We start from the raw sequence: 15,463 nt of genomic DNA on the forward strand, positions 1-15,463 counted from the left end.
AACAAAAATTATCTAGGCTTTCCAAGTCTGATTGCTGCACCTTGCTGCAAAGGGCACAAATGGATTCCTAGTAGATCCACTTCAATGTGCTAAGTGACACCTTTAGTCAAAGGGCTCATGTGGTGCAGTGACAGTGTAGCTACTTCAAAGCCCGGAGACCTGGTTCAAATCCCACCTGCTCCAGAATCATAGAGATGAGCTTCGGAGGCCGAGGGGTGATCTTCTGGAAGTTTATAAAATCATGAGGGGCATGGAAAGGGTAAACAAACAAAGTATTTTCCCTGGGGTGGGGTGAGTCCAGAATTAGAGGGCAAAGCTTTAGGGTGAGAGGAGAAAGATATAAAAAGGGAACTATGGGGCAACTTTTTCACAAAGAGGGTGATGTGTGTATGGATTGAACTGCCAGAGGAAGTGGAGGAGGCTGGTACAATTGCAGCAGTTAAAAGGCATCTGGATGGGTACATGAATAGGAAGGGTTTAGAGGGATATGAGCCAAGTGCTGGCAAATGGGACTAGATTAGGTAAGGATATCTGGTCAGCATGGACGAGTTGGACTGAATGGTCCGTTTCCGTGCTGGTGTATAATAACATCTCTGAACAGGTCGATTAGAAAATATAGATATCTTTGGTCAATTAAACAGATTGCTGTTCACATTTAACTCATTTATCCAAGGGCCTCGACAGATATGGGATTTAAGAGAGTTAATTAGGAGCTAAAATATAGATGAGTCATAACCTAACTTAAGGGTGAATAAGCCTCGAGTCAGTGAATGTGTGCTCCTTTTCTTCTGTAAAATTATATTTACACTACTACTCACCGATCATAACAGCACGACCTTTTGGGTCAACTGCCAGGTACTGTCCAGGTACAATACGCCGACATCCGCTCTTCCCAAAGGTTTCCTGATGGACCTTATCAAAAATATTCTTGGATGGTTGATACTCCAGGATAACAATCCTACCAGAGTCACTACCCACTACTATGTAATCTGTGGAGAGACAGAAAAAAATCAACAATAGCTTGGTGTGTTTAAGCAGATAAACTGAAATGATTAATTGAGAGAAACTTACATTGCAGTTATAGAATCCCTAGAGTGCAGAAAGAGGCCATTCATCCCATCACGTCTGCACCAATCCTCCAAACAGCATTCCACCCAGACATAGCCCCCCACTCTATCCTTGTAACCCCACATTTACCAAGACTAAGTGCCTGAACCTGCATTTCCCTGGACACTTGTTACCCAAGGAGATTGGATCCTTCCGTAAGGTGGACTGGTAATGCTGCAGGACAGGCAATCCAGAGAGTTGGGCTCCTGTACGATACTTCAAAATCCCATTGCAACAGCTTCAGAACACAAATTCTATTATAATAATCTTTTTAAAAAAAAAAATCACTAAAAAGTGGCCCTGAAGCTTTCAGATAAAAGACAAATTGATTCAGGAAACAGATTTGACCAGAAAAATAATAAAAATAGGGAGATGATAAACTTTTGAGGGCACTATCAGGCAATTACAAGTGTAATGTTAAAAGATTAAATTGCACGATCTCTCAGGACATTCATGTGACATTTCTCAAAGAAGCTGAACATTCTGGAAGTGGGTACAGTCGGAAGTGACAGTACTTCTGTTGAATAAAGGGAATTATGGAGCTATGAGGGAGGAGTTGGCCAAAGTTCAAAGGTGCAATACCTTAGCAGGGATGACCGTGGAGGAACAATGGAGGATATTTCTGTGTATAATGCAGAAGTTGCAGGATCAGTTCATTCCTAAAAGGAAGAAAGATCCCAGGAGGAGGCATGGGCGGCCGTGGCTGACGAGGGAAGTAAAGAAACATATAAAGTTAAAAGAGAAAAAGTATAACATAGCTAAGATAAGTGGGAAAACAGGACTGGGAAGCTTTTAAAGAGCAACAGAGGATTACTAAGAAGGAAATACGCAGAGGAAAAATGAGGTACGAAGGTAAACTGGCCAAGAATATTAAGGAGGATAGTAAAAGCTTTTTTAGGTATGTGCAAGGCAAAAAAATGGTTAGGACAAAAATTGGGCCCTTGAAGACAGAAACAGGGGAATATATTACTAGGAACACAGAAATGGCAGAGGAATTAAATGGGTACTTCAGATCTGTGTTCACTTGGGAAGACACAAGCAATCTGCCTGAGGTAACAGTGGCTGAAGGACCTGAACTTAAGGGAATTTATATTTGCCAGGATTTGGTGTTGGAGGAGCTGTCAGGTCTGAAGGTTGATAAGTCTCCGGGGCCTGATGGTCTGCATCCCAGGGTACTGAAGGAGGTGGCTCGGGAAATCGTGGATGCGTTGGTGATTATTTTCCAGAGTTCAATAGATTCGGGGTCGGTTCCTGAGGATTGGAGGGTGGCTAATGTTATACCACTTTTTAAGAAAGGTGGGCGAGAGAAAGCAGGTAATTATAGACCAGTTAGTCTGACCTCAGTGGTGGGAAAGATGCTGGAGTCTATTATAAAGGATGAAATTACTGCACATCTGGATAGTAGTAACAGGATAGGACAGAGTCAGCATGGATTTATGAAGGGGAAATCATGCTTGACTAATCTTCTGGAATTTTTTGAGGATGTAACTATGAAGTTGGACAAGGGAAATCCAGTAGATGTAGTGTACCTGGACTTTTAGAAAGCTTTTGATAAAGTCCCACACAGGAGGTTAGTGAGTAAAATTAGGGTGCATGGTATTGGGGGCAAAGTACTAGATTGGATTGAAAATTGGTTGGCTAATAGGAAACAAAGGGTAGTGATAAACGTCTCCATTTTGGAATGGCAGGCAGTGACCAGTGGGGTACCCCAGGGATCCCTGCTGGGACCACAGCTTTTTACAATATATGTTAATGATATAGAAGATGGTATCAGCAATAACATTAGCAAATTTGCTGATGATACAAAGCTGGGTGGCAGGGGGAAAAGTGATGAGGATGTTAGGAGATTACAGGGTGACCTGGACAAGTTAGGTGAGTGGGCAGATGCATGGCAGATGCAGTTTAATGTGGATAAATGTATGGTTATCCACTTTGGTAGCAAGAACAGGAAGGCAGACTACTACCTCAATGGAATCAATTTATGTAAAGGGGCAGTACAAAGAGATCTGGGTGTTCTTGTACACCAGTCAATGAAGGCAAGCATGCAGGTACAGCAGGTAGTAAAGAAGGCTAATAGCATGCTGGCCTTCATAACAAGAGGAATTGAGTACAGAAGCAAAGAGGTGCTTCTGCAGCTGTACAGGGCCCTGGTGAGACCACACCTGGAGTACTGTGTGCAGTTCTGGTCTCCAAATTTGAGAAAAGACATTCTGGCTATTGAGGGAGTGCAGCGTAGGTTCATGAGGTCAATTCCTGGAATGGCAGGATTACCTTACTGAAGCGACTGGGCTTGTATACCCTTGAGTTTCAAAGATTGAGAGGGGATCTGATTGAGACGTATAAGATTATGAAAGGATTGGACACTCTGGCAGTAGGAACCATATTTCCACTGATGGGCGAGTGCCGAACCAGAGGACACAGCTTAAAAATACGGGGTAGACCATTTAGGACAGAGCTCAGGAGAAACTTCTTCACCCAGAGAGTGGTGGCTGTGTAGAATGCTCTGCCACAGGGGGCAGTGGAGGCCCACTCTCTGGATTCATTTAAGAAGGAGTTGGATAGAGCTCTCAAAGATAGTGGAATCAAGGGTTATGGAGATAAGGCAGGAACAGGATACGGATTAGGAATGATCAGCCATGATTATATTGAATGGCGGTGCAGGCTCGAAGGGCTGAATGGCCTACTCCTGCACCTATTGTCTATTGGGTTGGGGGCAACATTCTGTCTCACAGACAGCATGCAGGAATTTGGAGGACTATCCATTGTAATCCACACTGAATTTAGGCAGCCATTTACTACTACTCTACTATTACCAAATTAAATTCTCATTCAGTCCCTTCCATTCAGAAATGCTTTCATAGCCACCCACCAGCCAATCAAATTCATTTGTGGTGATCATCCCCGATACTGAAGCATATCACACCAGCATGACCTTGGGGAATCAGTGAGTCAGGAAATCGTTTGAATAATGATTCCCCTCGATTAGAGCATTTACATTATCTCCAAGGCTGACCTCATCTTTGCATTGTACCTGGGGTAACATGGGGTTATTGGGGGGGGGGGGGCGCTGTGTAAAGGGCATGTGTTTCCTTTGTTTGGGGCCTGATTCCACTTCGCACACCTGCAAGGAGTGTCAAAAGGGGGTCACTGAGCTTGCACAGGCTTTAATAAACTTTAACTGTTTGCAGAAGTTGGTGTGAATTGCATATAGTGTGAGAAACCTCAGGAAAAGAACCTAAGACAAGTACAGGTAGACAATCCTTTAACCGAAAAACTCCAAAGCCCGAAGGTTTTTTCGTGAAGTTTTTTCTCATTAACAAAGTTGTTTGGCATGCAAACAGTTAACTCAAGTTGATACCCATTCGATGCGTGTCACTCAGACACGATGTGTGGGAGCGTGGCCTAGCACTGGCAGGCCTCAATTTTCTCTCAAGGCACATTTTACTGAGCGAGTCTGCTCCCCCAGTAATTTTTTTTTAAATTTCACCAAACTGTTACTTATTCTGAAATTCAAAAAATTCTGAATTTCAAAAACCAGCTGATCCCGAGCATTTCAGATAAAGGATTGTGCACCTGAAAATGTCAAGACATACTGCAAGAGTTTCTTCAAATATCTAAAAAGAAAGAAACCAAAGTGAACACAGGCCTGTTAGAGACACGGCTGGGGAAACATTAATGGCAGGAGTTGAATAAATACTTTGCAATCTTCATAGTAGAAGACATTAAGAGCATTCCAAAATTACTAAAATAATCAAGGGGCAGAAGGAGGAATTAAACATAATCACTACCACTACAGAAAAATGGGATAGACTGTAATGTTCCCTGGACCTGATGGAATGAATATAAGGATATTATAAGGAAGATAATGGGTGCGCTAGCAGTCATCTTCCAGGAATCCTCAGTTTCTGGAAAAGTATCAAAGGATTGGAAAAAAGCCAAAAAAGGGGAAAAAACAAGAAACTGGCAACTATACGAAGTTATTATCTGTTAGGAGGAAAATTTCACCATCAATTATAAAGGATGCAATAATGAAGCATTTAGAAATGCACATAATCAAGCAGTGTCTCAATGGCTTCATGCATGAAGGGGAAATTACATCCGAAAAAATTTACTAGAATTCTTTGAGGAGACAAGCAGGATAAATAAAAGGAGATGCAGTGGATGTAATACTTTCGGATTTGATAAGGTACCACATGTTAGGCTACTCAATAAAACAAGATGTCATGATGTTGGGAGGTGGCATAGCAGCATGGATAGAGGATTGGCTAACTAAAAGAAGAGTCTGCAGAGGGATATAGACAGATGAAGTAAAATGCCCAAAACTGTTCAAGAGTATTCCAGTTGTGGTCTGACTAAGAGTCTTGTATAGTTTTAGCAAAACCTCCTTATTTTTATCATCCATTGAAATAAAGGCCAACATTCCATTTGCCTTCTCTATTAATCGCTGCACTTGGATGCAAGCATTTTGTTCATTCACACAGACTCCAAAATCCCTCTTTTCTGTAATTTTCTGCCGTCTTTCTCCATTTAGATATTCAGTTCCTTTACTCTTCCTGCTTCCTCTTATAGCTTTCCACAAAAAAATCCATCTGCCACATTTTTGACCACTTAAGCTATCTTTAATCTCTCTGCAGACTGTCCTCCTCATCACCTTTCCACCTAATTTTGTGTCATCTACAAAGTTCGCTATAGCTCATTCACTTTGGTCATCTATGTATTAACATATAAATAATTGCCCATCACTGAGCCCTGTGACACTTGTCTTCTATTCATTGAGACAAATCTTTATCTATGAGGAGAAAGTGAGGTCTGCAGATGCTGGAGATCAGAGCTGAAAATGTGTTGCTGGAAAAGCGCAGCAGGTCAGGCAGCATCCAGGGAACAGGAGAATCGACGTTTCGGGCATAAGCCCTTCTTCCTGTTCCCTGGATGCTGCCTGACCTGCTGCGCTTTTCCAGCAACACATTTTCAGCACAAATCTTTATCTAGCCTAACATATACTCCCAACGTAATATCTTATAGAACCTTTTGGAAATTCAAATATATTACAACCACTGATAGCCCTTTATCTGACCCGTATGTTACCTCCTCAAAGAACTGTAATAAATACTTCAGGCATGATTTCCCCTTCAAGAAGGCATGTTGACTCTACTTGATTATCTAGATCTAAAAACTGAGTTTACAATATTTATAACAGAAAAACTTTTTCCCAATAACAGATATCTCCCTCACTTTTTTAATAAAGGTGATACATTGCTGTTTTCCAATCCTTTGGAACGTTCCCAGAATCTGAAGATTCTTGCAAGTTGACTTACTGATGCAGCCCAGCAGGTTCAGGGGACTTATCAATCTTTTGTTGCGTTCATTTCCTTTTTCTCTACTGTTTGTTATTATGTACATTTCCACATCCACCCTAGCCCACCCCACCCTTTAGCTCCTTGCATTTCAGCATTTTTCGAATGCCAGCGTCTTCTTCTATGAAGATTAATAAAGCAGTTATTCAACTCTTCTGCCATTTCCTGGTTCCCTATTATTCCCCGGCCTCATTCTCTCAGGGGCCCATGTTCACTGATACCTCTCTCTTCCTTTTTATATCTAAAGAAGTTTAGATTAGATTAGATTAGATTACAGTGTGGAAACAGGCCCTTCGGCCCAACAAGTCCACACCGACCTGCCGAAGCGAAACCCACCCATACCCCTACATTTACCCCTTACCTAACACTATGGGCAATTTAGCATGGCCAATTCACCTGACCCTGCACATCTTTGTGACTGTGGGAGGAAACCCGGAGGAAACCCACGCAGACACGCGGAGAACGTGCAAACTCCACACAGTTAGTCGCCTGAGGCGGGAATTGAACCCGGGTCTCTGGCGCTGTGAGGCAGCAGTGCTAACCACTGTGCCACCGTGCCGCCCACAAAGTTCTTACTGCCTGTTTTATATTACTTGAAATTTGCCCTCAGTTCATTTTCTCCCTCTTTTGCTTTGGTTCATCTTTTGTTGGCCTTTAAAACTTTCCCAATCCTGAGGTTTAGCAATAAACTTTGCCCCAGTGATAGTTCTTCCTTTCAGTTTGACATTATCCCTAACTTGTCTGTTTAACCACATCCCTGGATCATCCTTTCTCAATGGGCTCTCTCCTTGCTGAGTCAGGATTTAAAAAAAAATGTCAGCAATTGTTCATCAAACATCTTTTTTGCATTACTCATTTTGCAGTCCACTTCAGCCAACTCTGCACTCATTCCAATGTAATTTCCCTTTGCATCTGACCCAAGTTTCTCACCCTCAATGCTACATGCTGCCATGTTAGGTCATTGTTCTCTCAGGTACCTCGTTATGTGTTCAATTAAGTCTGATTTCTGGTTGAATCCAAAACATACTGTACTTGGAAACTATCCCAAATGCATGTTATGAATTCTTATGAATGGCTACCTCTGCCAATTTGTTTTCCTAATCTATATGAAGTTTAAGGTCACCTATGATTAATGCACTGCCTTTGTTAAAAATGCCCTCTCAATGGTCCTATTCTTTGTCCTACAGAACAGCCATTGGGGGGTCTTTAAGACGACTTCCACCTGTGTCTTCTGTGATTCATCCTCATGTTATTTCTTACTTCCACTCATATGGATTCTACATATGTGATCCAAATTAAAGTTCCTGGTAACATACTAATTCCATTTCATACTAATAAAGTCACACCATCACGCTTCCTTATTGTCTGCCCCTTCAAATGTCACATACTCATGAATGTTCAGTTTTCTAAACGCTCCTATTGTAGTCTGAATTTGAATGCAGGAGGCTGCAATGAGCAAGATATTCAGAATGGCTGCTGAAATGATAAAACCAATCTAAATAAGGACAAGGTTATATATTAAAACTCACCAAGAGAAAGACTAACAATATCATGTACCTTTCATGGAATGATTCTGGACTGTAACATGATTACAGTGTTTTGAATAATGGACATGATTTGGAGACGCTGGAGTTGGACTGGGGTGTACAAATTAAGAAATCACACAACACCAGGTTATAGTCCAACAGGTTTATTTGGAAGCACTAGCGTTCAGAGCGCTGCTCCTCCATCAGGTCTCCACAATCAGCTTAGCATATTAAGCTATCAATTTTATTGCCGAGTTCGTGGGCGGCACGGTGGCACAGTGGTTAGCACTGCTGCCTCGCAGTGCCAGAGACCCGGGTTCAATTCCCGACTCAGGCGACTGACTGTGTGGAGTTTGCACGTTCTCCCCGTGTCTGCGTGAGCCCCCTCCGGGGGCTCCGGTTTCCTCCCACAGTCCAAAGATGTGCAAGTCAGGTGAATTGGCCATGCTAAATTGCCCGTAATGTTAGGTAAAGGGGTAAATGTAGGGGTATGGGTGGGTTACGCTTCGGCGGGTCGGTGTGGACTTGTTGGGCCGAAGGGCCTGTTTCCACACTGTAAGTAATCTAATCTAATCAATTGATTGAAATAATTGGGAGCCTGGTGCACAGCTTGTCGTTGAATTTCCATAAGCCACACCCACCATAATGATTTGATATCACAGATCAAGTTTTCATGCACACTCAAAGATATCAACCATGATCACAATTGAATGGTGGGTCAGGCACGAAAAACTGAATGGCCCATTCCGCTCCTATTTTCTATATTTCTATCAAAAATGCCTTTTGTTTGTGTAATTGTAAATGCACGAAGCCAGAATCAAATACCTTATTGCTGATTTTGGTCAACCACAATCTGTGGACACAGTTCTGCACACAACACTCTCAATTCACAAAACACACATTACAAAAATTCAGTTTAGCCATAAACTACACAAGAGCAACTGGAATCTAATTCCAAGCCCTGAATCAGAACAGAATTAACTGACACCAATCAGATCACACACATGAACTCCACCAGCCTGGGATTAGGAATAATATCTTAACAAGTGTTCTTGCTCCTAATGTAGGAAAAGCATTTGCCAAAGACGACCAAATCAAGCTGAGATGTGATGCTGTTCATGGATAAACAGCCCCCTGCCATATTCTGTCGAGGATTGCATGTAACAAATAGCCACATGGGGAGGCACAAAGGGACACATTTGTTGGAATAAATACCGTAGGGTCGTTTTGATATTTGGGTGGATTGTGTCATTTTAATTTGCTGAAATACCTAACATAGCTGGAACCACATTTATAAAAATTCTTACCTTTGGTGCCTCCAGTTAAACGGAAGGCCATCAAAGAACGAATTATCCCAAAGGCCTCCACCGTCAGCAGTGTATGTACTTTTCCAGTATTTGCATCTGGACGGAGCAACTCCAAGATCTTTCCCCTAGACACAACAATCTCTTGCATTTTGGTGCCTATAGTAAATGCGTAAACACCAAATCAAAAGGACATTTAAAAACCCAATGACTTTGCCCTTTCCACGAAATTGTTACAGGTTTATAAGTAGCAACAATTTTAAACAACAATTCATGGCACTGGAAATCATATTTATTTTACGTTAAATACAACACAAGTAGTTTCAAAAATATAGAGGCAAAGAGTTTATGCTAATTCTCTGTAAATCAACTGGAATAGAGCATCCTATTATGGGTTGCACACTTTAGGGAGGTCTACTAGTACGACTGTTGCTGCTTCAAATTTGCTTTTCCTTGCTTTGAGAAGCCTCATCGACTTCCTGTTTTCACAGAGTGATCAGGATGCCCTGTTCTTGTGCCTTTTTTAGGCCCAAAAGCCAACTGCCTACCATACATAGCTCACCAAATAGCCAAGAAAATAGTACCGAGAAAATAGACAAGTATTTGAAGAAGAAAACTTTGCATAACTTCTGGAAAAGGACAAGTAGCGTGGAACTTATCACAAGGCTTTATCAAAGACAGACCAAATGGCTTACTTTTCTAGATTCTGGTCACTACGCAAAGAGTGATAATTTTACATTTCAAACAGCAACTTGTGGTTTTAGCTCCCCTTTCTTTGAGATACTCTGTGTACTTCTACCACCAGAGATGCAGAGAAAAGATTGCAAAATATCTTTTTCTGAGAACATGGGGAGAAAAGTCTTTTACAAGAAAAACGTTTATCAAGCATTTCCTTTAAATTCTAAAATGGATACCGAGTAAATAGGATCTGAGTCATCAGTCTGAAGTTATTCCAAATTATTCAGCAAGCATTAAGTGTCAACATCTGCTAAGAACATGCTACACGGATTTGCTTGATGCACAGGTCCAATATATATAATAACCAATAAGAACCATTGGCTTTCAAAACTCTAATCGAGCAGACAGACTCAACCAGGACATCTTAAAATGATAGGAGTCAGCTTCAGCTCAGTGGTCTTATTTCTCTTCATGTCAGATTTAAGATCCACTCAGTATTTAAATACAGAAACGAGATTAGCATTTTGGTGAGGGATTGAAGAAATGCTGAAACTGCTTTGTTATGGACAAGATATTAAACCATGGCCCCATCTGTTTTCTCACCCTACATCACGACACTATTCATGCAAACTTGTTGTATGCCAATTTCCTACAACTGTGTAAACTGCAGGATTACAAGAGACTATTGTGACTGATTTCCTAATGCCAGTCCACTGGGACACATTGGCCTAACTAACCGGGAGAAGGGTCAGTTCATAGGGCTTGCCACAGCCTACTGACCCTTGAAGGGAAATGGTTAAGTCTAGTATGTAGAGGAGAAAACAGAAGAAAATTGACAGGAAACATAGCACTATGAAATTCCGAATGGACTTTAGTTTCAGAAAGTTAAGTGAAACAATTAACACCAGAAGCCAAATGAAAATATGCCAACTGTAGGTCCCCACCTGAAAAGTTTCCATGAATGGCATGTGATATGCCAGTTGCTCTCTGGAGAGTCAGGTTATATAAAAACATGATTGCATTAGTTCTGTAATCACCGAGTATAAAATGTCACGTCCAACTTCTAGGATTAAAAAGATTGGCTGCAGCGATAAAAAGAAAAAAAAACAAGTGATCACCTGTATAAATTCTGAAGTTCATAAAATCAACTGAAACTTAACAAGACAGAAACAAAAGGCAACTGAGATATTTGAGCGAGACTTCTTTTAAAATTTTGTCTTCATTCCAAATCCGCGCTTATTGATTAGCCAATATATATTTTTGCAACTAACTGCAAGACTATAGTTTGGCTCTCACACCGTAACTTCAAGCGATAGCAAACTGACTATCATGAACACATTCAGGTTTAAAAAGAAACTGTCACTTTAACTCCCTGTTTGGGAACAACTTTCATCCATGAAAAAAACCACCCTAAAACATACTAAGAAAACATTAAAGAGATAAAATAAGCCATCACCACAAAAATATAGGGTGAACACAGAAATTCAAAGCACAGTTATAATGCTGCACCTGTGCAAAATTGGCTGACCCCAACTACAGCGGTAAACAAGGTGTAATGGCCAATCATGGTTGTCCTGGGTATGAACAGGAAAATACACCTATTTTCACACTACCACTTCTTATTTAAATCATCCCTACTTGAAAAAGTTAGGTGACAGAAACAGCAGGACAATGCAACATGTTGACTCCCTCAAAAGCACATGTGACGAATGGCCACCTGAGTGGAGGATAGGCATGGAGCAACATACAAACATGAAACAAGTTCAGGCAAGATTTGTAAATGTCAATGGGAGAGTTTGGGTTAGGAGACTGACTTGAATTACCAGTCTTACATTTGGTTATAGACTGACACTCCACAAATAACAGATTCTGTAGATCACATATCCGACTCCACCATAAGGCAAGGACAAATATGCAACAAAGACACAAAACCAAACATATACTTGAACAAAAAGCCAAGAATTCTAGTTATCAAACTAAACTCTCAAGGAAATAATTGTAGCTGCATGTCAGACATGTCAGCAAAACTCACTGCTTTGCAGATTCCAAACCTCTCTCAACCTCTCTCTTGTGGGCGGCACAGTGGCAAGCACTGCTGCCTCACAGCGCCAGAGACCCGGGTTCAATTCCCGACTCAGGCAACTGTGTGGAGTTTGCACATTCTCCCCGTGTCTGCATGGGTTTCCTCCAGGTGCTCCGGTTTCCTCCCACAGTCCAAAGATGTGCAGGTCAGGTGAATTGGCCATGCTAAATTGCCCGTAGTGTTAGGTAAAAAGGGGTACAAGTAGGGGTATGGGTGGGTTGCGCTTCGGCGGGTCGGCGTGGTCTTGTCGGCCGAAGGGCCTGTTTCCACACTAAGTTATCTAATCTAATAAACGGGCCTGCCATTAAAGTCTGCCTCAAAAAAGCACTGACTAAGAAACACACCGTCTCTCCTTTGTGGATGCCTATCGGAACTCAAAAATCCAAATGTTTCAACAAAATTGTTCTTGTGGTTAAGTGTAAAAAGTTTAATTGCACATACAAAATGAAAAGCTACCAGCTATATATTATATCCTATGGAAAATCAGATGTTTTTAATCATTGTTACCACAATTTTAATTAAATCTGCACAAAGTTAACAGTTTCGAGAATTTAAGGTGAACGCAATGCAAGCACATATCTCACGGTCTAAATGCGATGCGCACAAGGGCTAAAATATTATGTTAACACAATTACAGAAATCAAGGGGAAATCTGTATTTGATCCTAAATTTCCATTTATCTGTCTATAAATTTATTACAGCCCATAACTAATCTGCATTATAAAGGTCTCACATTGCACAAAACACAAATTCTGCCAAGTCTTCAACAGATCCAATGTTTTATTCTAACCTTCAAGTAGCAATATTGATGACAAAAGATCATATATTGTATTTGAAGATTGCTTTATTTTAGTACTTGGCATGGTCCCTTCAAGTTTAGTAAAATAAGAGATCGAATTAAAATATAGAATTCAGAAGTGGCTTGATGGGGAGACGGGAAGCTCATGTTTCTGCTGGATGGACAATCTAGAACACAAAGTCAGTCTCAGAATGAAGAGAAATGACTTCACTGAGGGCTAAGGATCTTTAGAATTCTCTGTTCCAGAACTTGGATGCCAAGATGCTGAGTGTATCCAAAAGATCAACAGATTTTTGGGTATGAGGAGAATTAAGGGACATGGAGATAGTGTGGAAGGGGTCAGTTGTTAAATCATACATAATGAATGGCAGAGCTGGCCTGAAGGGTCCAAAGGCCTCCTAATTTCCCTATTCATATTCTTATACGAATTCCATTTTATGTTGAATGCAAGGAATCTGACTTTGGATCTAGCTCAGCATCCATAATGCTGATCTCATGCACCCCGATTCCAACAGCAGATTTATCAATCAGAACTTTTTTCTGGCAAAAATCTCCAAATCCAAACCGAAAGAACTTGGATACATAGACAACTTAAACCTGGTCATCCTCTGTTCCCTAGGATCAGCCAGAGTCCAAGGACTGTTAGCAAGGGCTGACTGTTCTTCCTATCAACCCATCTTCAATCAGCTGAACAGTGGATATAGAAAAAAGGGGATTAACATATGAAGTCAGAGCCACCCTTTTCCAATTTAAAGGGATTAATTGAGGAAGCGGTCAGATGCAAAAAGATTCATATTATGGCGATATCGAAGATGTGCATCTGACAGATTATGGCTCACAATGGGCACCTGGTTGGCAAAAGCCACTTCCTACCATTTCACAAATCCACATGCTCCGACTTTCTTCAGCGATAAGGATGCTCAGCACAAACATTGGATGATGGGTGAAGCCTATACATTGCATGAAGTTTCATAGTGAACTGAGGATGCAATTCCACTCATATTTTAGAGTCTAATTGTGCTCGGGCAGGTTTTGCTACAGTTCCAACTCTGGTTACAGATTTAGCACAGCTCGCTGGGTAGCGCATGCGCATGGCAGAAGCCAATTTAAGAGAATATGTTTTAAAAAGAAATTGCCGCCACTAGCGCCAAACTGTAGCTTCTGCTTCAAGTTTACTTCCCCCTCTTTCGGGAGGCCTCACCAACTTCCCGCCTTCGTGAAGCGAGCAGGATGCCCTGGACCCGCGCCTCTTTTAGGCCCAAAAGCCAGCCTGACCGCCGTGGCTCAACAAACGGCCGCGAAGAACCATCGATCGGCAATATTGAAATAATCATCACCGCCCCAGCTCTCGGAGTCAGGAAAATCCGCGGTACCTGCTATGGGACACAGGATGCCGCCGATATCGCCTCAGATTGTACGCTCCATCCTCCTCGACATTACCGACCCTGCAGCTCCTAGCTCGGGGTCCTTGCTGCCTGAATAGGTGGCCAGCCTGGGGGCCTGTACCCAGGTGCGCATGTCCAGTGTGTTGGAGGGAAAGAATCGACACTTGACATCCAATTTTAAAATGTATATATATATTTATGTATGTATTTAATAACTACTTTCACAAATACAATTACAAGACAGATTGATGTATAACATATTTTCAGGCACCCGGTTAGACAGTGCCCCAGAGTTCTAAATTGTTGACTCTACAACATAGATAAAAATCACACACCAGGTTATAATCATGATTTGGAGATGTCGGTGTTGGACTGGGGTGTACAAAGTTAAAAATCACACAATACCAGGTTATAGTCCAACAGGTTTAATTGGAAACACACTAGCTTTCAGAGCGATGCTCCTTCATCAGGTGGTACATAGAACATAGAACATAGAAGAATACAGCGCAGTACAGGCCCTTGGGCCCTCGATGTTGCGCCGATCCAAGCCCACCTAAACTACACTAACCCACTATCCTCCATATACCTATCCAATGCCCTCTTAAATGCCCATAAAGAGGGAGAGTCCACCACTGTTACTGGCAGGGCATTCCATGAACTAACGACTCGCTGAGTGAAGAACCTACCCCTAACATCAGTCCTATATCTACCCCCCCTTAATTTAAAGCTATGCCCCCTTGTAATACCCGACTCAATACGCGGGAAAAGGTTCATACTGTCGACCCTATCTAACCCCCTAATCATCTTGTACACTTCAATCAAGTCACCCCTAAACCTTCTTTTCTCTAGTGAAAACAGCCCCAAGTGCCTCAGTCTTTCCTCATACGATTTTCCTTCCATACCAGGCAACATCCTGGTAAACCTCCTCTGCACCCGTTCCAATGCCTCCACATCCTTCCTATAGTATGGCGACCAAAACTGCACACAATATTCCAGATGCGGCCGTACCAGAGTCTTATACAACTGCATCATGACCTCAGGACTCCGGAACTCAATTCCTCTACCAATAAAAGCCAGTACGCCATATGCCTTCCTCACCGCACTATTTACCTGGGTGGCAACTTTCAGAGATCTGTGTACATGGACACCAAGATCCCTCTGCTCATCCACACTACCAAGTATCCGACCATTAGCCCAGTACCCCATCTTTTTGTTATTCTTCCCAAA

At 41.8% G+C, this 15,463-nt stretch overlaps 1 protein-coding gene across 2 annotated transcripts in view; it reads right to left on the reverse strand.

The window, feature by feature from the left end:
- Positions 1 to 14,321, reverse strand: part of sf3b3 (splicing factor 3b, subunit 3) — a 56,864-nt gene extending 42,543 nt beyond the window's left edge. For both annotated transcript variants that reach the window (XM_087996071.1, XM_043707353.2), the window contains exons 1-4: positions 14,225 to 14,321; positions 10,914 to 11,051; positions 9,295 to 9,450; positions 819 to 989 (exon numbers count right to left, since the gene is read on the reverse strand). In XM_087996071.1, coding sequence (XP_087852197.1) covers positions 819 to 989; positions 9,295 to 9,450; positions 10,914 to 10,983 — 397 coding nt within the window. In that variant the 5' untranslated portion in view covers positions 10,984 to 11,051; positions 14,225 to 14,321. The remainder of the gene's footprint in view (positions 1 to 818; positions 990 to 9,294; positions 9,451 to 10,913; positions 11,052 to 14,224) is intronic.
- Positions 14,322 to 15,463: the final 1,142 nt, after the last annotated feature.

This window comes from Chiloscyllium plagiosum, unplaced genomic scaffold, assembly GCF_037043375.1.
Source record: "Chiloscyllium plagiosum isolate Xiang-an unplaced genomic scaffold, Cpla_swu_hap1 HiC_scaffold_17, whole genome shotgun sequence".
NCBI classification, from domain to species: domain Eukaryota; kingdom Metazoa; phylum Chordata; class Chondrichthyes; order Orectolobiformes; family Hemiscylliidae; genus Chiloscyllium; species Chiloscyllium plagiosum.